Below are 26584 nucleotides of genomic sequence, written 5' to 3' on the forward strand. Positions count from 1 at the left end.
ATTCAGAAGTTTAGGGTACAGCTGTCTTATATAGATACAATTATGTTAGCCTCATATGGCTTTCTTAAACCATCTAATTCATTTCTCTAAAGGTGTAATATTAGACACCTCTAAGCATTCCAAAGAATAATTGATGTAAAATCTATTCCATTTGTTCTAAGATTTATTCTGGCCATAATGTCACTGATTCATATGTTATTTTTCTCAAAACTGAAAACCGTAAGTTAGTGAGAACTGAAAAAATGCAGATTTACAGGGAGCAGTTGAGCCTTGGGCCTTCCTGGATGAAACTTTTGCGCTTGACTAGCTTCAGGCCTGGGTTTAGAACGAGACAGAATTTGTAGCCTTTGGCTATAGTGTTGCTAGTCCTCTGGTTGGAGCAGGAGATCCCCCGCTCCCAGCCTCCGCCCCCCGGCCACCACTCACCTGGCTGGCAGGGGAAAAGGCACGTGAACAGGCTTCCCAGGGCTCACTCATGGCACGATGATGTCACTCCCAGGAGTGATGTCATCACGCAGGCCCTAGAAATGCTCTTGGGCTTTGCACCAGGCATTTAGGGCCCAAATCAGCCTGGTGTGAAGCCTGGGAGCACTTCAGGGGCCTGCACAATGATGTCACTCCCAGAAGCAACATTATTGTGCCGGGAGTGTGCGCACACTTTGCATGCATACAAGGAGCTCCTACAGGTGAGTGCCAGGTCAGCCCCCCACCAGAAGGGTAAAGGGACCTGACAACCCTAACCAGCTGAGGACCTCTACCTTCAATTAGATAAAGGCAGTTTGGCATTGCTGATACTGTTAGATCTGTCAGCAACCTTTAACACAGTTGATCATTTGGTCCTGGTCAACAAACTGGCCTCATTGGAGTTTTAAGTACTATCTTAGCATGCCTTACTCCTCAATCCTTCCGGGATGCTCTCAGAGGGTTTCCATTGGAGACAAAAGGTCCTCCAAGCAGTCACTGGCATGTGATCTTGTCCCCAGTGACACATGGCAGCCACCATCTGTTTCAGAGCTTGGTGCTCCCAACAGCCTCCTGTGGGGCAGCGCACACTGCCTCTGATTCAAATTCCCAGTCAGCCAGTCAGAAGAACTTGCTGGCTGGGCTGCTGAATGGGCAGGAGGAACGGTTTCCCTTCAGGTCAACTGCCTGGGCAATTATTGGGAGCTGGCTGGGATCCACATCACACAGTTTGAGGCCAGTTTGTGGAGCAGAGTAGTTCTAAGGTGGGGCTGTGAGCTGGGAACAGGGAGTGCAAGCGGCCTGGGCAGCAGCAGCTTCTCCTCACTTTGTTTTTCCAACGAGAGCAGCATTTTCCAGCAGCAGGACCTGGTGGCAATGTGGGTAGCAGAGCCTCCTCCTGTCCCGGCAGCGGCACTAGCAGCAGCAGCACCTTCCTTCCTCATGAGCACAAAAGCAGCACATAAAACCTGTTGGCTGCTTTTAAGAGGGACATCCCAAGATGCACAGTGATCAAGCATGTGTGAACAGCAGCTACTCAGCCAGCCAGCTGGCCAAATCCTGCCTCTGCTTGCAATACTGTTTATTTTGAATCATAAATACTCATAAGGAAGGTAGGTTACCTTTTGGATTACGGGTTGCCCAGATGTTTGGGGCCCTTTCCTGATGATTTGGCTCCCGCATGGAAAACTTGTGTTGACAGATATAACCATCTTGCCCCCTCTTGCTCTCTCTCCTTAGCTCCTGCCTCCCATTCTTGAGAGAGAGAGACTGCACCGAGCATGCAGGTGCTCAGATAAATTGCATGTTACCAGCAATGTTCTAGTACCTCTTGCTACTTCTGCATGCCTCATGATTTGTAACGGCCTGAAAGCATTATTATTAAACAGTAAAGCTCTCTCTGATATCCCACATTCCAGATCTCAATGCTTTTTTTTTCCAAACCTGTTTGAGAGCCTTGACACTTTGTCAAACAATCCCAGTTACGTGTATAACAGGGTATAAAAACTAAGCCAGTAGCCTTTGTTAGCAAAGGAATGAGAGGCAGCAGAAGCAAGGTTTCTTCAGGGGCAGACTGAAATCACTGAGAGATCCCTTTATGAGTCATAGAAAAGGAGAAGAAAGAGAGACAATGTGCACAGAAAAAGCAAAGAACAGGGAAGGATTCTGGAGCAGGAATGCAGATCTATAGAGGATCATTCAGATGTATGGACAAGGACTACAGGAAAACAAGGTCTCTCAGGAGGCGCCCAAAATTGTTGAAGCATAGCAGCATATCATGTGTCCATGAAGCACAAGAAAAGAAAGCAGGATAGTAAGAAATCCCGCTGAGAGTTTCAGAACTGGCAGCTATGGACAGCTAGCAAACAGCCTAGAAGGAAAACAAGAGACTACTTCTTAATCTGATCTAACAATCCTTGCTTGAACTGAAATAAAATGATAGCAGAGCCACATATTTTCTGGAAGAAGGTGCAAAAAGAAAAAGTATTATGTTCAAGGGTGCAGCACTTCTTAGGAGGCAACTGAGAACGAAAGACAGAGATGTGTCTACCAGTGAAAGAAGCACTCCAATTCTTGCTGGTAATTTTTTGCTCAGAGCCCTTGTTGCCCTTTCTTGCACAGTGTTTATTTGAGAGATACCAGCCCTGCACATGTGACACATTCACAAACAGGGCAACATGAGTCCTGCCCCATCCTCTGCATGTTCACAACATGTGGGGCAGGGCCTGCATGCATAGGCTTTCTCCCCATGATCAGAATACTGGTTTCCACTATTGTCTATGTGCAAGAAGTTTGTACTCCTGAGAGGTACACACATACTCAGGCATGATCATGAATGGGCAGGACCGGTGTACTTGCTCTCACTCATCCTCTGTGTGAATCAGCCCTGCTTACCAATGCAATGTGTGTACAGGCCTGCCAAGCTGAAGCCTACTTGGAATCACAGCTTCTGATTCAAGAGCCTTTCTTCCGTGAGTTCTAAGGGATTGTGAGGAAGTGGTGGCAAAGTGGCAAACTTGCTTTCTGCCCTTTACAGCAACCCAGCTCCCAGGATCACTGTTTAGGCATCATTAGTAACTGTGTGCTTCGACTGATTCATTTTTTACTTTTTTTTTTAATTACTACAATACGACGGTATATTACAATATTTCAGCAGACAGGGTTCAATTCCATAACCCAGTTTTTCATACCAGAGCTCAATCCCCGCAGACCTCATCTCAACCTACTATACATTCCTTTCATCTTACCCCCTCCTTATCTCTGGTTGCCACGTCCCCATCATCACTAAACAAGAAACAAACAAACGTGTGTGTTTAGATTTTGCATCCCTGGTTATATTATTGTCAACAATATGAAATATGCTGTTTGCCGTTCTAAAAAGAAAATCATTCAGGTTTTCATCTTTTCTTCGCTCTATGTTGGAATGGAACTGTATTAGGCTCTGCTTTCACTGGGAAATGGACCTACAGCTGCACGACATTTCAAGTAACTACAAAAGGGTCTGCTCAGGTACAGGGAACATTTTAAAATCATGGGGCTTTTTTTTTCTTCTGTAAAGCGTAACTGGAAATCAACTGAAGCCTGCCCTCCCTTAACAGTGGACACTACAAAGCTGTCAAATCTAGCCTGTTCTTCCAAATGCACCCAAACTGCCAGCAATTTCAGCACCAAAATTACAGAGAAGATGAAATCCATAGTCATCTTCTTCACAAAATCCTCTTTAATTTTCTTTTCTGAAGGTGTGGCATTAACAACAGGAAGAGACACCTTGTGCATCACCTGCCTTGGGGGACGCTTGCTGAGAAACACATACCATATGACCTCTCAATGCGTCAAAGCAGTTTACTTTACCAGCTATCTGAACATTTAAGGTTCTGTAGTCACTATTTTACTTTTAAGAAAACTAAAATTAAGTGAAATGACTGGCAGCCCAAAAGGCCTCATTTTTTCAGTCTACATGAATTCATGTAAGAACATACATAATTTTCCTAACGCTTTATAAGCAAAAATACTTTTTCTTCTCCTTAAAGTTTATTCATTTGTAGTGGAAATATTACTCCATTTTTGTTTTAACTATGAACAACATGTCTTTTGGTGACAGCACTTTTCTGTAATTAATGCTAGAATCTATTTAAAATATGTGTTTATTTTTTATTTCATTTTCCTCAAAGCAGTTTACATCGTTCTCCTCTCTTCCCTTTTATCTTCAAAACAATCCTGTGATGTTGGTAAGGCTGAAAGTGTATGACTGGCCCAAGCTCACCCAGCAAGCTTCTCTGACAGAACCTGGGTCTTCCAGGTCCTAGTCCAATACTAGCCATTACAATACATTGGCTGTAATTAATTGTTAATAAGTGCTCTGTCAAATTTTCAATTTAAAAAGTGGATTATAGAGAGATGAAAAAATAACCTTCCCAAACCTATCTTTGTGGTCTTTTGCATTTTTTTCATCTCAGTTCATATTCCAGCTGTGGTGTTGCGTCAATGCCACTGCAGGACGTCTTCATTTTGTGACCTTAGTGTACAAATCAGAAATCACATAACAAATATGACGGTGCTCATTACTTGATTCACACATAACCAATCAGATTTGGATACATGATGTCTTCACGGAGGGAGAAAAAAACAACTCTCCCATTCCCTTCGCACTGAAAACATTTCAATAACTGGTCAACTCTCCCATTCATGCAGTAGAGTGCTGGTGGCTTAACTGCCTGCCAGCACAATCCGGCAGGACTTCTGCCTTGATACAGGTGCACATAATTACTTGGGGAAGAATGTGAGTGAAGAGGCACATTGGCATCTACTGCTTGTTGCAGATGATATCAATGTGCACTGTGTTTCATTTAGATTCCATTAGTCAATTAATCATGAGTAGACAGTGGAGTGAGCATTAGTTTGGCTGTCTCAGCAACAGAGATACATTTTTTCTTCTCTCCATCACCTGCCCCTTGAAAACGATTTTGTACCATTACACAAAGAAAGGTGAATAATTGCCAAAAGTGCACTTTCTTTCTTAAAATATTTATATCCTGCCTTTCCTAGTGGCTTAATGCAGCTTACAAATCATAATTAAAAACCTCACAGCTTTAAACCAACAAAATAAAACTCCAACTAACTGCCCTCCCTACAAAAATATACCTGTGGTGTATGCCCCATTAAAAGCCCTGGCAACTCACACATCCTCACACCTCTTAAAAGTTTCTCAATATAGTGCCCCGCCCCACCCTCAGGGAGCCCATTCTACAAAGTGAGAGCCACAATGGAATGGGCACAGGCTGTGGTTTTTGCCAGATAGGCCACTTTCACTGAGGAAACAGCCAGCAGGTGACAACCAGAGGATGACGGTGCATGGGGACCTATGGGAAATTATGTAAGTCCTAAGCCATGAAGAGCTTTAAAGGTTGTAACCAATAACTTGAATTGAACTCCAAAACAAACTGGCAGCCAGTGTATCAGTTTTAAGATGGGCAAGATATGTTCCCATTAGTTAGCCCCCTAATCAGCATTCTGAAACAGCTGCAGTTTCTGGTTGTCTTCAAGAGCAGCCTTGCCCTTTATGTTACGCTCACAAACTATAGAAGACCCACCTCACCGGGGGGGGGGGACTCATAAATAACCAGTAAATACCATCTCATACAGAATATGCTATAATGTAAAGTGTAGAACAAGAGCAATAATAATAAATTGCTACAGTGCTATTCATAAAAAATAAATATATATCAAAGTATTCCACTAGTAAGAACCTTACTATCTGTCTCCAAAACTCTCCAAATAGGTACAAGTACAATAATTACAAAAGTTACAATAGATATAAATGTAAACAATGTAAAAGATAGACGACATTCACATATGATGAGACTGTATAATATCTCAATTGCACATCTTTAAAGCCGACTCTACAGTCTTCTGCTCCATAAAGTTAAGTGCAGCCTGTATTCAGGTACAATGTGAGTTCAAACTCATCTTATATGTCTTCACAGGTTAAGTATGCGCAATCCGCCTACCCCGTTCCAGTATCTTGAAGGTAAGCGCAACCTGTATGCCAATGCAAATAATATTTTTTATTTCTTCACAGGTATATAAAGTCCTTGGGGCAAGGAACACAGTTCGGCTGTCCCACCAGCCCATGTGGTCAGCCAAAAATTCGCTTGTTTTGGTCCGCTTTCTCAAGGGCAAGGAAACATAATAGAATCATGTGGGCATACATATGCCACCTATATCCACTATTTTGTATGTGAAATGAAAGCCAATAAAATATCCATTACTTACTGCATCAATACCTGTTGATGGCCATCTACCATAGCCATTAGCAATGTCAATTACCATTTAAAAACCGTGACAATTAGCCACTCTTATAGACCTTAAAGACACAGTGCATTACCGGGCACAAACTGCCCTGGGATCACCCAAACCTCAAAGGTAACTTGATAGAGCTAACTCATTGTTCAATCCCCTAGGCACTAAGGAGCCCAATTTAAAAATCCAAAAGGCTTCACGTTGTAGTAATTCTTTCTGTACATTCTTCTTACCACATACAAGACTGAAAAATGGAATTCCCTTTCACTTTTGTGTTTCTCTGAAAAGTGAACCGCTAAAGGAGTTTCAAAGTTTTTTACTTCTAATCCTAGAGAAATTCTCTTGCATACATGCCCTGATAGGGCATGTTGTGCTACCAACATATAGGAGGGGGCATGTGCATTCCAGAACATAAACCACTCCTGACATACTACAGGTGAAAAAGGCTTTAAGGTCAATCTGGATACTACTGCCAGTGCTCCTGAATACATTTCCTCCTGACACCAAGGGGCACACATTACAATGCCCACATGGATGATGGCTAATCGGTCTCCCTTCTGTTGTTTCTGTTACCTTAAAGTCTGAATGAACTAGTAAGTCCTGAAGGCTACACGTGTGTTTATATCCAATGGATGGTATAGCATTGCCCCCAGCAATGCCTTCCAACAGGTGCCAATGCCTACGCATGATCTTACTAATGTTGTTAGCTAAAGGTGCATAATCTATGGCCCATCTTACCCGGGCATCCTGTACTTTCTCCTTCTGGCAAAATTACGATCTCCATTCTATACATGCTGTCCTAGTTCTAGCTGATGTCAGGACTCACTCAGGGTACCCCGTTACAAAACTCACAGGTTAAAACATTACTCTCCCTCCTGTAATCAGCTTGCATAGATTAATTTTTCTTTAGGTGTAAAAATTGCCCGTAAGGGATATTCTTTAAGTGGATAAGATGGTATGAAGTGTAATCTAAGTAAGAATTTATATCCATGGATTTCCTCACTCCAATTTTTTCTTCACTATTCTTAATAGACTGAAATGTCCCAAAAATTACTATAGGCCTGGTCTTCCTGCCATGTATAGCGTAATTCAGATGAACTGAATTAATTCATGTTGCAAAGTCGTGCATAGAACTGGGCCCTTTAAAAATTAAAAAGATCATCAATAGACCATCTCAGCAAGATTATGTTATCATAATAGGAGTTATAATCTTTATTAAGAATGTATTGCCGCTCCAATTGTGCCATAAATAAATTGGTTATGCTAGGGGCAGCGACGCACCCCATAGCCACTCCTTTAACTTGATAGTAAAATTGTCCTTGAAAACAGAAGTACTTCTTTTTCAATACTATATCCAACGAGCTGAACAGAAGCAGGGGAGGTGGCAAACTATCTTCCCTAGAGTCAAGAGCGGTTTCAACAACACTCCTAGCTTCCTCATGCAGAAGTGATGTGTATAAAGAGGTGACATCCATTGTCATAAATACTGCACCTTTAGGGACATGCATCCCCTCAACCAAGGTAATAAATGGCCTAGTATCTTTAATGTATGTTGGGGTTACAGTAAGAGCAGACTGAAAGAACCTATCCAAGAAGCATTTACTTACCTGTCACTGTAACTTTCATCAGTTATCAGAACAGTCACCAGTGGGATGCCCTTGCTTTTAGGGGTAGCCTCCACACAATATCATCTTCAGTACAAGCATGACTTGTAGAGATCCCGGGGTTTTCTTCTTTAAGATGGAGCAAAGGAAAAACCTTGTTTGCTCCAACTTAAAGGGGAAATGGCCGGGTGGCTGTGGGCAGAGCCTCCATGTAGAAGCTCTGCCTGCAGTCAATTGGGAAGGGGCTAAAGCCAATTTCCACTTTTCTCTACTTCCCCTTTTAGCCCTTTAACTGGGGGGGAGGGGGGGCTGGTTCACAAATGAGCCACAGAGACCCTTTACGCACAGTTTAACAGTGAAGGGAGAAAGGGAGTTGTCCAGCAGGGGGCACATATGATTGCTATCATCTTGGTGCTTCTGCACCAGCACAACAAGTCATAGTGGAGGCACAGGGGTTGGGGCAGCAGGAAGCAGTGCAGGACAGGGTCACATGGGGACCATCACCACCCACCTCAGTACCACTTGCTACTGCTTCCATGGCAGGGGTGTTGCTTCATACCTCCATGTGGAGGATCCCAGGATCAAGCTAAGAAAGCAAAGAGATTATTTTTTCACCAGTTGGAGAGATACAGCTGGAGAGTACACAGAACAGGGAATAAGTTATCAGAACATACAGCATTATTTACAGCTGGCATACACAAGTCATTTTCTTTTACTTTTGAGCAGTCCCAACTAAACCAGGATATGCAGTTGCATAGATAATGTAATCTAATCAGGAAATCACAGACACACCTAGCAGCAATTCCTTCCAGTTACCCATAACTTCCCAGTTCACAAGATGGTTTGGATCCTGAGAACCACCAATGGAAGAAGCTGACAGTCTGGGATCTTCTCTCATCTCCCCCACCCCCCACCCCCCACCCCCTTTTCTACTCTCAGGAAACTTGCATATAGTAATAGCTGTGCTGACTGGACGGCTACAGTGTAGAGGAGAAAGGGAACAAGTTTGCTCTTTCTGCCTTGTGCATATGCAGGGCTCCGCTCACAGAAAGAGAAAGGAACTGTTCTGTCTTGTGTTTCCCAACACAGCTGCCTGACCTGCATGGCTATCGGTGCACACAAGTCCCTCCACCCCAGCAATAAACCTTTCTGGAGGAAGAACAGGCTCCAGGGAACTAGGGAAAGGTGGGTAAGATCCATGTCCCCCCACAATGTGGTATCCAACACACTAAATCTATTCACTCTTGTCATGACTATCAAAATCACTAACAGTCATCAATTTGGGGTAAATTCAAAAGAACTGATTTTGCTCGGTCTGGAATCAAAGGAGTAACAAATAAATTGGTGGTGGAAAGTGCCTTCAAATCATAGTTGAAGTATGGCACACACACAAAAACCCCACCACCTTACTGGCATTTTCAAGGCAAGAGACTAACAGAGGTGGTTTGCCATTGCCTGCATCTGCATAGCAACCCTTGTCTTACTCAGAATATCTTCTGTTTCTATCCAATTACTAACCAGGGCCAGCCCTGCTTATCTTCCAATGTCTGATGAGACTTGGCTTCCCTGGGCTATCCAGGTAAGGGCAACAAATAAATTATAGAAGGAAAAATAATTTTAAAAATAACGAGATAAACTGAAGTATTGATCATGAATGATGGCTGAAAAAAAGAACACTTGACTGGAAAACAGAGAACCTAAATTTCAGCATTATGTATTTCCTACAGATATTTTTAAAAGATGAGAATATCTTCTGAGGTTCATCTGTTCTATGTCAAAACTTTAATGGAAAAATGTTATTTTGGGGCATCAAGTAGTAATAAGATTCATGTAGATTGGGAGGACAAAGATTCATCTCTACTACCCAAATTGTCCAATATCATCAGCTCTCTTAAAAACCTGTCAATTCTGCACATTTCCAAGCCCCAAATGGGCTATTTTTCTGCCATTACCTATTTCATATTGCATCTCTCTCATGTTACATTTGTAGCAGGAGAGCAGTCTACATAGGACAATAACTTGACATTTGCCAAAATTGCCTCTCATTCACTCGACTCTGACATTAAAGTGCTTCTGAGCAAGTAAATAACGGAAATTGTGTTAATGACTTATTTCAATAGCAATGATTTCAAGTAATTGCGTGAGTTTTAGCTACAGAAAACTGCCACATTGCTTATTTTAAAATGTTAGCAAAATGCTAATGTAAAAAAAAATTGCCGAGTTTACTTTGGAAAATTGCTCCAATAGTGCACCAAAACACTATCTATCAGATCATGTTGGTAAAATGTATATTCTATCACAGCATCCCTTCTAAACCTTAAGTGAGATTTCACATAGTCAATCTCCTCTCCATTTATATCATCCCTTGGATCATGAGAGTTCTGATTTGTTTTTATTAAAAATACAAACAATTTGTGCCTAATATTTCTAATATACATTCAACAGCTGATGAATGGTATAGATTCTGTCAATGATGCTGAAGGAATTCAGACAAAAAGATAAAAAGTATTATAAAATATAGAAAAATTAAATGTTAATCATTGACCACACAAAACTTATATACAGAAATAATGCAGTACTGGGATTCTCAAACACTGCAACAGAGATGCGGTCTTTGTTCTGGACTTCACTGCTGATTCTAATGATAGTGCCATGCTGCACCCGTGGCCAATTGCCATTGTTCTTTTCTGTTGCACAAAAGTGGTGAAGCAACCCATCCAAACCTCTTCCTCAGCTCATAATTTATAGATAATTGAAGTAAAATACTTAGGATTCATAAGCCAATGATAGGATTGCCTCCCTCCCCTCATGGAGAGAATGAATGGTGGGACTGAAGAGCTCACACAAGCATTTCTTGAGAAGATGAAGGGCTGGAGTTGTCACAAAGCAGTCTTTTTAAAAAAGGTCAAAAGGCCCAAGATCTCGTGATATCAAATCAGATTAGAACCAGGAAGGATCATGTAAATTCAGAACATGCAAAGCAGTCACTAAATAGATTTCCTTCTGTACAGGGTTCATCCTGATTACAAACAAACAGAAGTGGGCATCAGCAACCAGTGTCTATGTATAATGCTGATAATTACTGCCTGCCTGGAAGCCAATTTGGCTGCTTCTGCAGCAAACTTACAGACAAAAAATGTCAGTGAGCACAAACATTTGTACATATTTATTAAATCAGATATAAAAGTATGTGAAAACAGATGGCAAATTTGAATGACCAAAAGGTGCTGCTAAAGTCAAACACATAACTGTTGTTATTATTTTATTATTGTAAGATATACAAATACAAACAGTATTGAGCACACACCACTACCAATATTTATTTATTTTATTTATACCTCACATTTTCCCCTCTTATGGAGCCCCAAGGCAGCTCACATAGTTCTCCTCTCCTCCATTTTATACTCACAACAACCTTGTGAGGCATGTTAGGTTTAGAGTGTATGACTGGCCCAAGGTCACCCAGCGAGCTTCCATGACAGAGTGGGGGAATTAAACCTGGGCCTCAGAGATCCGAGACTGACACTACACTAAGCTCTACACTGGGTCTCAGTATGCTACATTCAGACTGCAATCCTTAAAAGCTCCCTGGAGTAAACCCCACTGAATAAAATGAGCAGACCTGCTGTGGAGTGCACTGTCAGACTGCTGTATGATCTAGCATTAATAATCACACAATAACCACAGACGATGGCACTGCACTTGTGAGCTGCCAGTGTTTAGACCTTTAGCACCAAAATTATTTTCTATGCAAAAGTCTGAACGCCATTAAAGACGCGCGCACACCAATTACATCTGGACTGGTCTCATATACTGCTGCTTTCCTCAGCCATTTCCTCCCCCGCTTCTTTTGAGGGCAGCTTTGAAAACTTTTTAAAAATTGCACTATTGCCCCAGTTCACCATACAGGTGTGCATTCTTCCCTCATGCTCCTTTTAATTACACACTCTGTTTTCTCATGTTTTCACTGTGCTACAATTGTGGTTAGAGCACAAGCAAAGATCGCAATGATCTCTATCAGTCTACAAACCCTAATTATGCTTGTGCACAGCTTTAATTCCAGTCAGGCCACACAAGGAGGGGAGATAGGATTTAACCCTTTAGCCCCCCCCCTCATTGCAGTTTTGCTTATTGGAACTGGGTTCCCCTGCTGCTGTTTGCAGTTTAAAGGGGAAAGATGGGTTTTTTTAAATGATCTGTTTCCTCTTAGCATAATTTTGATCAGCAAATCCAAGCAAAGGTTGAAGAATGAAATCCTCTCACCCCTCCCTGCAGAGTCTCAATTTGCATTGGGGCAGAATCCAGGCACAATTTGCATTTTACAAACAGATGGAGATACCTGATCTTTGTTATATCTGTTTGAGCCCTCAGAGCAACTATGAGAACTCAGGAGAGCAAGGTTATCATCATAGAGTGTTCCCTTCTTACACAGTGACCTCCTCTAAGAATCTCTCAACATGAGACATCTTACACAAGAATGCTCAAGTGTAGGGAGACACAATGTTAGCTGGGAAGCATGGTTTAAAAAGACAGAGCAGGCAGAGATCGCTCCTCCTCCAAGGCTCTGTCTATTTCATCTCTGTCAGGTGAAACTGACAGTCTTGGTGCTATCTTTTTAAACTACCTTGCTATCATTGTGTCTCCCTACACTTAAGCATTCTCTTGTAAGATGTCTCGTGTAGAGAGCGTCTAAGTCTCCCCTTCACTAGGTACACCATAGGATACTGCTCACTGATGCAGCAGCACTTACCAAGTAAACAAAGATGCAGCACCAGGGCCTGCAGGCTTTGCTACCCACCATCCCAATCTTGTAATCCAGAGGAGTGCCTGAAATTATCTATACCAGCCTTTCCTCCTCCTCGATGGCCAATTCATACAAATCCATTTATGAAATGTGGCTTCCACCACAGAACAATGCCATCTTTGGGGTATAAACCCCACTGGGTTTTGCACATCCACACCTTGAGAGGACCTCTGGACCTCTAATATTCACAATTCCATCAGGTGTATTTTTCCCTTCTCATAGTGGTACGATGGTGGGGAAAGCAGATCTGACAGAACTTTCCCTTTTATGAAAAGTTAACGTTCCTGGTAAATCTACACTCCTTTCTTCAGTTCCATGAGCCCAGCACTAACTGTTTCCTCAGATCCTTGCTTTTTCAGTCTCTCTTGCCTTGTCTGACTCTGCCCTTTAACTCTCAAGCAACCTCCCAGGCTTCTCATTCCTCCTGTCTCTCCCTCTCCCTGCTTATCAACATACAACCTTTCCAACCTTAGCACCATTAAATTTTATTCCACAGCTATCTCCTTTCTGTTAGCCCTCTTTGCTTCAGCTCCCTACACTCTTCCCTCAGGGCTCACTCTCCGTTGTCTTCACTTCTAGACACAAGCTGCATCTATGAGACTTTGCATTTTATATACTGACTTTCTGGATGCTGCTAAGAGTATTACAAATTTACAATGCCTTCAAGAGTGGAAGGAAATCACAACTGATTGCTCCTGCCTTCCTTTCAGCATACTCCCCTCCCCACTTGTCCTGCTTCCTGTAGGCTGGCCAGGCTTGGGCTCCTCTAGAGTAGGGCCACCAGCTTGGCTAGCTGGACTTGGGAGCACAGACTGCAGTATGGTGCTGTAGGGAGTTCGGAGCACAACGCTTTCACCAAGTAGACTGGTTATTTCAGGGACGCAGCCTTCTCAAGCCTCAGCCTAAACCAGCTGGGTGTTAATCAGGCTCAACTGCACTTGCTGGCAGGTGCTGAAGCTCTTGAGGCTGTGTTGTGCTCTGGCCAAGAGCCTGTGAGGAAGTACCACTCTCAGCATTCTGCTCTGGATCTACAAGGAGGCTGTGTGCAGCCAGTCTGGCACTTTATCTCCTTCATGCCACCTGGGCCTTCCGTCACCACCATTCCTATGGAATGGTAGAAGGTCCTTGGGGCTGTGGTCCTAGGTTCGTTTCCTGCTTGGCAGAGACCTAGCAGTTATCTCAGAGGCCGGTGGCAAAGGTTCACCTGCAGGATCTGGCAGGGTGACCCCCGATGCTGCTGGAGCATGGTCAGCAGGTGCCTCTGCAGCATTGGGCCCTCCCTGATCCTGCTGTTCCTCCGGGTTCCTTGGCCTTGGCTCCCCAGTCTCTTTCTCTGAGTCCTCCGAGTCAGAGTCACTGGGCTGGTCAGAGGAGGCTATGACACCCCTGACTTAACATAATAAAAAGGGAATATGTCAGTGGCTCATGATTAACTCTTACAAGCCATTGTGTCAATATAGGATTCACAAAGTTGGATAGCCAGGTCCAAGCATCTTTGCAAGGTGATGACCTGTTCCCATGCATAAGCATCAGAACCTGACTCCTGGCTCAGTGGGTTTTGGAAAACAGCATCAGTATTTATTTTCATTCATACCCTTCTAAGCCTTTCTTGATGTAGCAGCCATCAGTATTACAGACTACCAGCAGCCTCTTCCCTGGGATCCCAAGGAACTTTTCTGGATCCCCATACCTATTTGTACAGGACCACAAATAGTTTAAGAGTGGCCAACAGCTCTGCCCCATTGCCTATCATATGATACTTCGTAAGAAATTAAAACTGATGGTTAGGCATCTAAACAGTATCAAGACACTATATGAGTGGTAAATGTGCCCAACATAAATTCACTCAATGGTACACAAATCCAATTTAACTGTCAATTCCAGCACAATTTAATGATCTGTTGCTTCTTAAAATATTAATAAATTAGGGTTGAATAAATATTGGTTATAGAAAACCTGTTTGTTAGTAAGCTGTCATGATTTTTTTTTGTAACCTCTATTATCAGGTATTGAGCCTTGGCCCAAAAATACTTAGGATCTCCTCTCTCGGAGGCTTCACTAGATAGGGAGCCTGTTCCCTCTGTTTGGTGTTTATTTGCTACTCGGTCAAAATGCAAATCAAAGATATAAACTTTATATGCTTTGTTGCTGAAAGGACCATGTGATTTTTATGCTTCAATAAAGATTCTTATGTTCTATATCTCTTGAATTGATTTTATTTTTAGAAGCACATATAAAGGCACAGTAATGCTACTATTAAAATCTGTGTTCTGTCTATGCACCAGTTTAACAGTATTGTCTTAGAAGAATGAGTTCGCAACCACTTCAAACCTCTGTAAGAAATTTTTGACTAACATAAGTACATCTTACCCCCACCCTCAGGCCTTCACAAACAGCAGCTATCACATAATAACCTAGTTCAATTGCAGCAACGCTTTACAAAAAAATATAAAATATATGTCTCTTTATGTATATTTTATTCACCTTTTACTTGATCTAGAATACAATAGGTTCTGTGAAGGACTACTTCATTTCACTAGTCCCACCACATGTGGATCTACCGGACACTGGCTCCAATTCAGAGATTTGTGCAGAATGGCAAGCCTGTACACTGGGCCTTTTAAGCCTCATGTTTCTGATACACAAGACGCTCTTGGCCACATGCACAGAAAACCCCTTCTGAAGAACAAGAAACAAAGAATTTCTGTTATTCAACACTCATTAAAATAACCCTAACAATCTAGAAAAATCATCATCAATTTGTATATTATTTCTAACAGTCATCATTCTCAGAAATACACCCTGCGCTGCTGGAGTGAGCAAGTCAACCATTAAAAGATTTCCAGTTAGGATGGTCGCAAGAGAATTTAAAAAAAAAAAACCAACATTGGCTACATCACAATATCACTTTCAGGTAAAACCTGGAACTGACATAGGATAGCTCTTGGAACTGCAGGAAACTCTGATTACCCAGAAGTGATGTTGTAACGTACTCAATGTTGCTCGCCCCTCTCCCATTCCCCCATCTCCAACCTTCCACTGGTTGCCAGGCTTAGCCTATTTCCACTCCAATACTAAACAGAGTTACACCCTTCTAAGTTCACTGAAGTAAATGACTTAGACTGGTGTAATTGTGCTTAAGTTAGCACTGTTGGTTCAGTTAAGTAGTAACTCAAGCATAGCTATAGGATCATACAATCTGCATCTCTGCCTATGCTTATAGTAATTAAGTAAAGTTGGCCAAGATAACATCCAGTAGCATCAGAACTTAAGCACGGGAGTCGTTTCAGCTGATTGGGCTCTCCAGCATGTTTAGCAGCTTTTTTCCCACCTCGCCATATGGAAACTTACCTGAAAACTTCTTATTGACATTGCTTACTTGAATAATTGATTTTCATTTATGGAAACCTTGTAAGCAGTTAGCTGGACTATTGGCAGTGAAAAAAACCAAACCTAATGTATCCAATTGGACTGGAAGAGTGGGTAAATTCAAAGGCCCCTGCATTCACACATATGCAGCTGTATGACCGTACCACAGCCGGGAAGTGTGAGAGAAGCAGCCAAGCGAGCAGGCAAATTATTACCCCACTTTTGTCATATGACAGTCAGTTGGGAACATGCCACAGCATTAATGAGATCCACATGTTTGCCTTAGTCACACACAATGCCTAGCTGCATGGGCGCATACTGGAGAGGTACAGCATCTATGCTACTTCAAATGGCTGAACAGGACCAAAGAGAAAATTCCATACATGGAATAAGGTATTTTATTTATTTATTTAAAATATTTATATCCTGCATTTCCTATTTAGCGCAAAGTGGCTTACATGACCACAAGGCTGAGAGAGACAATTAAAAACATGATTTAAAAAACTATCATATAGAACCGCAGGCTCCAAACAATCAGTTAAACCCCAAAGGTACTATTTCAGCAGGTATTATATCCAATTCAAAGTATGCTTAAAAGGAAATCTCTTCATCAACATACATTCTGCTGTTGTACCAGAAGGTAAGAATTACAAAATCTGCATGGTTTGGAAAACAAGTATATGGTGTCACAGGCTTTTTACAAGACAGGCCTCGTCTTTGTAGTTAAATAGATCTGACTACAGGAGATAATTTTACTGAATATAGGGGAGAAACAGGTTCAGGGTTGCTAATGTAAATAAAATGCAACCATTTGTTTATCTCAGCTGTGTTGATATCAATTATATCTTTCGGCTTTCTTCTTCAATGTAAGGCATTCATTCAAATGCTAAAATATTCTGTATTTGCAAGTTTCAATTAACATCAGTAATGAATATGAATAGGACTTGGCATTAAACTTTCTCAAAATTGCTTAAATGTGTTTATCCTCTGCTTAAATTTATTTATGCCTAGTTGTCTCTTCAATGAGATTCAGTCTGGCTTACAACATCATCCTCCCCTCCTCCAGTTTATCCTTACAACAAACCTGTGAAGTAGGTTAGGCTGAGAGGTCATCCAGTGAGCTTCCACCCTAACCACCACACCATGCTGCACCTAGTTAAAAGATGCAAAAGGATGTGGCCCTGTCATGATAGCAGAGCCATGGCAATTTGCACTACTCTACTGTGCTGGGCACTCACTTAAACTCTCTTCCCTCCATAGTTTAGATGCTGATGGGCTTCTTGCATGCACAACAACCAAAAGGCCTTTGGAATGATTCTGCCTTCCTTGCTCTCATCACTATATCCACAAAACAGAGTAGCAGAGCATGTTTGAAAGCAGAGCTTGCATGACTGAACCCCACGTGCCCTGCATAAGATTCCTTTTTAACTGCAGCATTATAAACTTGTGTCACTGCAGATAAAGCTACAGAGCAGCCTTATTCTGTAAATATTTTAATTAAAATTGCATATACACAAGTGTGAGAGGACTGTTGAGTTCATCTAATAGATGGAAGTAGAAAATCAAGCGCCTACACTTGATCAATAAACATGCTAAATAAGAGGAATGACCCATTCACTTTCATCAGTCTACTGTTCTTTCAATAATTATCCTTAAAGACAGTTATGGAGATTTCCCAAATTGCCTCTACTAAATTATTAATGACCTTTCTCTTATCACAGTAAGGAAAAACTACACAGAAGGCACACAAACCCAGAGTCTTACAAGACTCATTCAATCCCCATAAGTGTGTAATACAAGGCAAAATTAACACTGACCAGGTTTGGCAGAAAAGCAGTTATAAACCTTGCCTTAAGCAAGTTTTCCTAATCAGATCAGCAAAAATCAAAATCTGAGACTACAGTATATATTCACTGCCTACTTATATAGGCAGTGAACTGGAAAGAGTGAAGTGTGCAGGGCTTGAAGGAATTAATACAGCTATGCAGTAAAAGGATCATTAAGAGCTATCTATTATTGTAGACTTCAACAGCTTCAAAATATTAGCAGTATCCACAGTAAAGTCTAAGCCAGTGAAACATCTACATTATATCCTTCACTCTCAAACTAATCCTGCAGATCCAAACCCTCCACTTAAATGAATGGAAATACCAGGTGGAATAATATGGAACAGATCCAATGTGAATGAACAGATCATTCTTATCAGCTCCAGAATAATTACAGCGGTTAGAATTGTATGTCATTATGTAATTGCTGCTGCAGACAGCCATGGAATCTAACAAAAATATTTTTTTAAAAATAGATCAGACTGAGGCAGAAAATGCACTTGCATTCATATTATATTAATTTTTTAAAAGACAGATCAACATTTGATCTTAAACAGACTAAAAAGGTTACTATGAGCTCAGTATGCAAGGTTTGCATTGATTTATCCAGATAAAACTGACATGTATTGTTTATTTGGATAGCCTTCAAGAAACCATTTCCTCTCTATACCATTTATTCTCGCACTTTGTTGTTCTGGTATTATAGACCTTTTCTTTTGTACAGTCTGGCCAAAAAAACTGCTATCTTCACCAGAACTGAACAGCATGCAAGGGTGACATGGCTTTTTATACCTGGGAACAATATCATTTATTTACAAGACAAATATATTTTATACAGGCAATGAATTCCAGTGTTGAATATTGATGATAGACTGCAAGATTCCAGTGATGCTTAAAATACATAGTGTCAACAAACATTTCTGATCCAAAAGAAATGCAATTTAAGTCTGGAAGCACAAGTGGCATACTCCAGTCCGTTCTGCATAAGAACAGCAAAACTTACTCTGGGTAATATTAATCACACAAAAGAGACTTTCTGAAAACAGAACAAGTAAAAGAACTCTGAACTAATAGTTCAAACAAAAGGACAAAGTCTTAATTCGATATCTATCATTTTTAAAGTGAATAAGGCACTCATTTTTGCCTCTCTTAAAACTGATAACAGAATGATCGTATTTGCCTGTGTGTCAAATCTGCATAGACCACATTCACACACAGGTGTTGCATTTTAAATTCTGAAGGCAGAGAATGAGATTGCCACCTACAGGTGTATTCAGCTGTTCTTTTCTTTTTCCATTCCAGGAACTGAATGAACAAGGGGTAGGAGGTGGGAAGGAATTACAGGATTTATTCAGAATTAGAAGTACAATGCACTCTTTTTTTATTCCTCATGTACAGAGTACAAGAACAAGTAGCTCTAAAAACATATACTGGACAAAAATGAATTATCATTTCCCATAAAGACAATGACACAGTGGCTTATTCACACATACATGTACCTCACTGGATGTCTCAGCAGCAGCACCTCATGACTCACAAAATAAGTGTATGAATCGCTTCTGTAGAAAAGCACGGCATTTGCAATGATGTCAGCTGATAAGAATGCTCCCTCTGTGGAGCTGGGCCTGTGATTCTGTTTTGCACATGCTGACACTGCAATCACCAAATGATGAAGAGGCAGTGCGGTCTCACCCACAGTCTGTGGCTTACAGAATCATACAATTATTAAAGACCAAATGAGTTCACGCCAATAGAATTCTCAGAACAGACAGTACTTCCTTTGCAACACTGCTATAGCTTACATTTTCTAAGTCCAAAACCAGCTGGGCTGATTTTAACAGAAGAAAATATATTACTCCACATCCTAAGAAAGCCCTCATAAGCCATTCAGAAAGGATTAACTAATAGCCCACACTGCAGTACAACAATCACAAAATGTTTACCTGACAGAACTGGTGCTAGCCTCGTTATGTCCGATAGTCTGCTGTTAACTGGTTCATAAGGTGACTCTTCAAGCAAGTCATTTCCTAAAGATAATAAAAAGGAGGTTCTTCCTTTAGCACTTTATTATTTTTTGAAACCTTAACACATCTAGAAGCTCCAGCCCTCTACCGTCCACGTACACACCCCACCAGTCAACTTCTGATTCTTCTCCCAGTTTTACAACAACCCCCTTTCTCCAGGATGTGGACCAGTTCTCATCTACTTGGACTTCATTTCTATGGGGCTCTACCCTCCATATGCCCCTCTATCAGCCTTGGGGAAGAAAGAAAGTGCCACACTTCAAATGCTCAACAGCTTGGTCACTTCAGAATTATTACTCAGCAGAGTATCTTTATTAGACTTTTTATACTTGTGCTACACCAGATGATGTTAAAATCTGACTTTATTCCAAATCACAACAGTTGCTGTTCTCAAAGTTCACTTTTTGAAAATACTTGGGAGCCTTTTTGGGAGCTGCTTCTTGTCAGTAACTCTTCTTCTTAGCCATCCCCTAACATGAAATCAAACACTGTGGTAGGGTATCAGCTTTCATGAGCCACAGTTCACTTCTTCAGAAAGCTCATTACCACAAATGTTGTTAATGAAATCAAACAGAAAATGTGAACAGATTTACCTGTGGCAGTCTGGCCTTCATGAGCAATTACAGTGGAGGAGAGAGAGTTGGGGGGGGGGGGAGATCTCCCACATACAATTACAATTTACTTTACATTTAGGTATAACAATTTTTTTTAACTTGAACATAGAATAGCTAACAAAAGCTAAACACTTTGAAAGTAACTATTATGATTCTACTGTAAAGAATGAGAGGAAACTATATATAGTCAAAAGTATTCAGTAATAAATAAGCATAATTTAGTGTGAAAGCTACAGCAAATAAATCCAGTCATTAAATTATTCAGTGTTGTCACTGACTAAAATATTGATTTCAATTATGCTATGGAAGCATCAAAGTAGATATTATAAGGCACATTAAGATCACAATGACATCAGAACAGGGCCTTTAATATCTAATCAACCAAGGGCCAGAGTCCAAAATTGTATTAGCAGTTCTGTTGAAGCAGGAATCAACAGATGTTTTCGTAAGTTCAATGCTCTAATACTGAACTATTAGTATGCCATCCTCACATTGCCCCGAACGTTACCTAAAGTACAAAATAACTACTTCCTCCAGGATTATGTAGATATTTGCACACATGAAAAGGAACTATTTTTAAACACAGACCCTGGATAACTCTGCAATGTCTGGATAACTTTGCAGGACAGTGAGGAAACAAATGGAGAAGTTAGATTTCATTGACAAATGTTTAAGACCCTTCTCAGGACAAGGGGATGGGAAAGCAGAGTACCTAGCGGACGGTCTTGTAGAGTTTGCACTGGTTAATACTTAATCTTTCGACTTCAGTTTACAAAGGTCAACTGAGTCCCCCTGGAGGAAATCTTTTATCCTGCATTTCCCAACAACAGGCGGATGCAGCAGCAACAGCTGCTCTTGCTGGGTGACATGAAATGGTCCTTCGTTTGCAGCTGAAGAACATAACGGGGAATTATGAAGTCACCTGAGGGGAGAAATGTGGGCCAGGGAGAAAACCCCTTCTCATGGGAGGGAAATGGGGACCATTTTGCAACGTACCCTGTAAGCTTTGGTACATGCTCCAGTAAATACGTAGGCAATTTTTCTCCTTCTTCATGCCCCTCTTGCAGCGGCAATTGTACAGCGATTTCTGCTTGAGAGCCTCCATGGCACTTTTGCACTCGTCCTTGGCCTCCAGGCCTGTCGCCCGGCTGAAGTTGCTCTCTTTGCCGGCTACGCATTGCCTCAGTGTCCTGTATTTAGTGCTGCAGCTCTGCTCCCTGAGACACTGGTCACTGGCTCTCACACAGTCGAGACGGTCTCCACCAAGCAGCCCATTCACTTCAGCGGACAAGAGCACTTCTACAATAAAAGGGAACAAAAGACATCAGGAAAAGTGCTTTTGAGGCTCTGAGGATAGAGGCACCCATCCAGGGAGACTTCGAAAGAACAAGAATTGTGGTAGCAAGAAAGGAATTCCAGAGGCAAAGAAAGAGTATAAGATCTATTCTAGCCCTTTTTCTAACGGACTCCAGAAACACTGAGCATCCTTCAAGCAGCTGAAAAACCATGTGCTCCAAGCAGTCTTTCTAACAAATGAATGTCCCAGGAGTGAATGATAAAGCCAACTCCCCCCACCCAGTCCCGCTTCCCACTGCACAAGCCAAAGAGTTTGAGAGGAGAACTGAACTTTTTACCCCCAGGATCTTCTTCCTTAAGAGTTCACAGAAAAGTATCTATTTTTAGCTCAAGAGAAGCCTGCTAGGCTGATTTGAGGCTAGAAAAATACCACAGAGGTTAACTTGCACAGTGAAAGATTTATTCCCTTCTTCCCTCAATTAAGTTCACTTCCCTTCATCCACTTAAAACAGCAACAGTGGGCTCAATATCTGCCCCCCCTTTCCACAGCAGCTTTGCTGTGATTTTAATTTACATTCAGAAACATCCAGTTGGGGATGGTCTCCCCACAGACCTCTTCCTATGGAACTATTCACACTCCACCAGCCTCCTTTGAAAGGCTGTGTGTACAACATCTTCCACTGGAAGGGTAAAAATTGACACTCTTTTTGTTCCTGCCTTTCTCTCCAACCACCAAGAAGGTAGAAGGCAAAGGAAATGAGAGTCAATGTGGTTGCCATGCTTCATTTCCTGACAAGAACATGCAGGCATGTGTATATACTGCATACACACACACCCCATGTCTATTGTCAAAATGGGCCAGATCCAAGCTTCCCCAGTCCCTTTTCGAGTCACAGTTCATCAAAGAAACAATTGTTTCTCTTACAATCCTTTGTGGGAAGATCTCCACTTCTCTCCTGTTAAGCTGCCAACGATGAGCAATTACCAGAAAGTTTCCGTTTGAACTTGCTAAAATCCAGTTTAAGGTAGCAAACAGTATCTTTGTGAGCTTTACCTGGGCTCAGTGCATGCAGAAAGATGGGGTGCAAACGGAGGGTTTAAAAACTACAGAAAACTTCATTGTGGCAATACGGAAGTAACAGGGTGCACCAAGCCAGCACTGGGCTTTGGGGAGCTATGCACGGAGAGCACCCACACACTTACCCATTAGGGGCAAAACCAAGTAGAAAGTAGCCAGAGACATCTTGCTGTTCTGCAGATCGTTCCCCCAAGTGAGCTTCCGTGTGCCACTTCAAAAGATGGTCAGCATATAGATATTCCAAGCCACCGAGATTCCAAAGCCCCCAAGTTCATATCCATTGAATTCCCAAGAAAATGCCCACCCCACCCTCCTCACTCTTCAGTCCACAGGGAGTACCCAGAGCCACTGCTCTGCCCAAAAACAAAAATAAAGAGCAGGCGAAGATTTCTCACTTAGATCTCACATCCCAGCATCCTGAAAACACAAGCGCGGATTTCTCGGAGCGGGGAGAGAGGCTCACGCTGGGAGCGCGAGTGCGACGCGCAGCAGAAGCTTCGCCTGCCCCTTTGGTGGGCAGCACTTTTTTCCCGGGGAGGGACTCCCAAGAAAGAGCCGGCGGGGGGGGGGGGCAGAAATCCAGGCGCTTGTCCCACGTCCCGCTGACACACAAAACGACTCCGGAAAAGCCGCTTTCTTCCCCTTTAAAGGCGCCTCCGAGTCATCGCGGTGCCTGCGAGGCTCCGGGCTAGCCCTCCCGTCCTTTTCCTATGCCCAAGTCTGCAGGCTCGGCGGATTTCTTCCCAGGGAGCTCTGCCTTGCCTCGTTCATCGGGGCGGGGTGGGGGGGCTGAGGCGGGTTAACCCTCCCAGCTGCTGCGTGCGGCTGCCGGGCTCTCTGGCGAGCTCGCCTTGCCCCCTCTGTCGGAGAAGCGGCGCACGCAGCGAGCAGACAGAGCTGTTGAGCCCCAGGATGGGCAGGCGCCGGCAGGTGCCGCTTCCTCGGAGGCCCCCCTTCCGCGAGCGAGAGGCGAAAAAGCCCCTGCCCGCCGCGGGCTCCCTTCCCACTCGGCTCCCACGAATCGGCAAACCGCAAGCCACGCTCTCTGCAGCTACGGAAGAAACTGAGGAGGGCAGAGATTTTGAGGCCGACCCAGCCGAACAGACAGGTGGCCCGGGAACGCGCGGCAGGACCGATTTCCTCCCCCAGCCCCGGGGGCCAGCCGAGACGAATGTCCACTCCGCGACGTGGGTTCGCCTCGATTGCGTGTCCGACAGAGCTGGAAAGCGCGCCGGCGAGGGACCTCTCCCCGGGAAGCCCCCTTGCCCACGCCCGGCACTGGAGAGAAACTTTCTGGCGCCCCGCCCCTCGAGGGCCCGCGCCTCCGCAAGAGTAGCGCGAGCCCCCTCTCGCCGGACGACGCGGAGAATCGGGGCGCAAACGAAGCTCCTTCTGGCCCTTTGCAGACCAGAAGGAATCAAAGCGTTGCGGGGCTTCCGCACAGCCCGAGGCCTTTAGGAAATGACCTGGGCTTCGCCGAAGAAATGCATCAGTGGACGCTTGGCAGTTGGACTCTTCGCTCGTTTTGAGGGTGATTTACTGCTACTAGTAAATAGCAGTAAATTCATCATTTTGTCTTTTTTGCGTCACTTGATTATAGTGCCACTTAATTCTTTTTCATCTTTAGGAAAGAGTGACGCTACAAGGGATCAGGGAAAGCAACATTCAGAGAGGTGTAGTAAAAGACAATTGTTACTGACCAACACTTGCTCTATAGGGGAGGAGAGCATTTAGATTCCACTTTAGTCTGTAAAAGAAGACTTCCAGAGAAGCCCAATGAACCATACTGCAAAAAAATCTGTTTATTGTGTGCTGGCCTTGAATGCATGTAAAATGTGCAGAATTTTCTTTGAGCAGCAGATCTGTAAATATCATGAGGCCTAGAGACATGCAGTGCTGATACATGTTCACATACTCCATAGTTTCAGCTAAATACTAGTTCAGAGTATCAATTTACACTTGGCTCTTGAATAAACAAAGCAAACATATGTCACATCTTCATGACAGATGGTTCAAGCAGAGTTGTTAGTTGTTTTCACACATTCACTACTTATATAGAGACACCCCCCCTCAGTCTCTCAAAAATATGCAAATTGGACATCAATTCCAGATTTTATCCCATATACACATGCGGCAAAACCTTATCTCCTCAATACTTACAGATGTTGGAATTCACTAGAGAGCAGAAGGGAAGAGCAAATCCACAAAATTGTTTTGGGCAAGAGAGAGAGAAAAACACTATTTCTCATTCACCTAAATATTTTTTTCTCTTTACCTTGAAAACAATGTTGGTTTATTTCACAGACATCAAGAAGACTACCAGTGTAATAATAAAACTTTTTCTGGGAGAAACCCCCATAGAATAGACCTAAATAGAATTGTAAGTAAACCTATTTAAGATTGTGGTAACTTAAGTAGTGGTAATGTGTCCGGGGGGGGGGGGGGTGCGCCCTGGTGATGCTAATCATGGAAAATTCAGACAGTTATTTCAAACTATATTTTTGACTAGGACATGCTTGCATAAAGTATAAAATGACTGACAACCACCGTACCTTTTCATCAAATTAATTCTCATTGGTGGAATGCCTACAAAAAGGTATGAGTACTTAGGATTGCAGCTAAAGTGTATGATTCACAATATCATTGTGCTATTTTGACGCACCCCCCTACAGGACTGATGCAGGCATGCGAGCCTCATCAAATACCATACACATTGTGGGTCCTCGTACCACAATGCTCACAGTCCGTTTGCATCTATCTGAATACTGCTTGCTGATCAGAGCTATTTTATTTATGTCATTCAGAGTCCGCCTTTCTCACTGAGACTCAAGGCGGATTACACAGTGTGAAAGTAGTACAGTCAGTATCAAGGACAATTTCATAAACAATGCCATAGGGTAAATAAACATGAGTTTTCAAAGACATAACATTAGCAAGAATTCAATACAGAGTTGAAGAAATGCTGAAACAGAACATAAGCAATTCTAGGGCTGACATAGGAGCACATATTTAAAGCAACATAATACGTAAGGCAACATAATGGTGAAGTCTGTGGATGAAGTCTATGGCCCCTAAATCACTAGTAGAGCCTCTGAGACCCCTCCCTACAATACAAAAAGCCTTTGAATAATTTGGTTTTGCATTGTTTGTGGAGTTAGGAGAGTGAGGGTTCTCCTGACCCCCTCAGGCAGGCTATTCCACAGGGTAGGGGCCACCACAGAGAAAACCCGTGTATGGGCTGCTGTTGATTTTGCCCTTGTGCAGGGTGCAAAAGAATGGGAAAGTAAATTCCTGGCTTGGAGCTTTGCTCTACCAGTCCTATCAACATCTGAGGCTGTTGTGCAAGTGCTAGGCCATGTGGAGTATCTAGATTCTAGAGATGAAACAATATGGTTGAGGGGTTAGTGTATAGTGTATAGCTGGAAGTTCAAATCCCCAGCCATTGGATTAGATCCCATTTGCCATTTCTGCAGTGTGATGGTGCAGCGTCCAACTTTTATTGGCCCTACTCCCTGGCTGTGTGCGTGACTCTGTTCATATGTTTAGGTGTTTTTATTGTATTTATACATGCATATGAAATGCTATTTTAATGTGTTAATTATCTGTTATTTGCTGCCATGAGGACCCTATTTTGGGTGGAAAGGCAGCTTATAAATGTTTTTTAAAAAATTTTAAATTATACAATGCTAAGGCATTGCTTTAAATATA

The 26584-nt window shown here is 42.5% G+C and overlaps 1 protein-coding gene across 1 annotated transcript in view; it reads right to left on the reverse strand.

The window, feature by feature from the left end:
* GFRA1 (GDNF family receptor alpha 1) overlaps nucleotides 1-23199 on the reverse strand; it is a 353246-nt gene extending 330047 nt beyond the window's left edge. Inside the window, exons 1-3 of the mRNA XM_054984264.1 lie at nucleotides 23002-23199; nucleotides 21499-21801; nucleotides 19808-19891 (exon numbers count right to left, since the gene is read on the reverse strand). Of these exons, the coding sequence (XP_054840239.1) occupies nucleotides 19808-19891; nucleotides 21499-21801; nucleotides 23002-23041 (427 nt within the window). The 5' untranslated portion in view covers nucleotides 23042-23199. The remainder of the gene's footprint in view (nucleotides 1-19807; nucleotides 19892-21498; nucleotides 21802-23001) is intronic.
* Nucleotides 23200-26584: the final 3385 nt, after the last annotated feature.

Source organism: Eublepharis macularius, chromosome 6 (genome assembly GCF_028583425.1).
Source record: "Eublepharis macularius isolate TG4126 chromosome 6, MPM_Emac_v1.0, whole genome shotgun sequence".
In the NCBI taxonomy this organism is placed as follows: domain Eukaryota; kingdom Metazoa; phylum Chordata; class Lepidosauria; order Squamata; family Eublepharidae; genus Eublepharis; species Eublepharis macularius.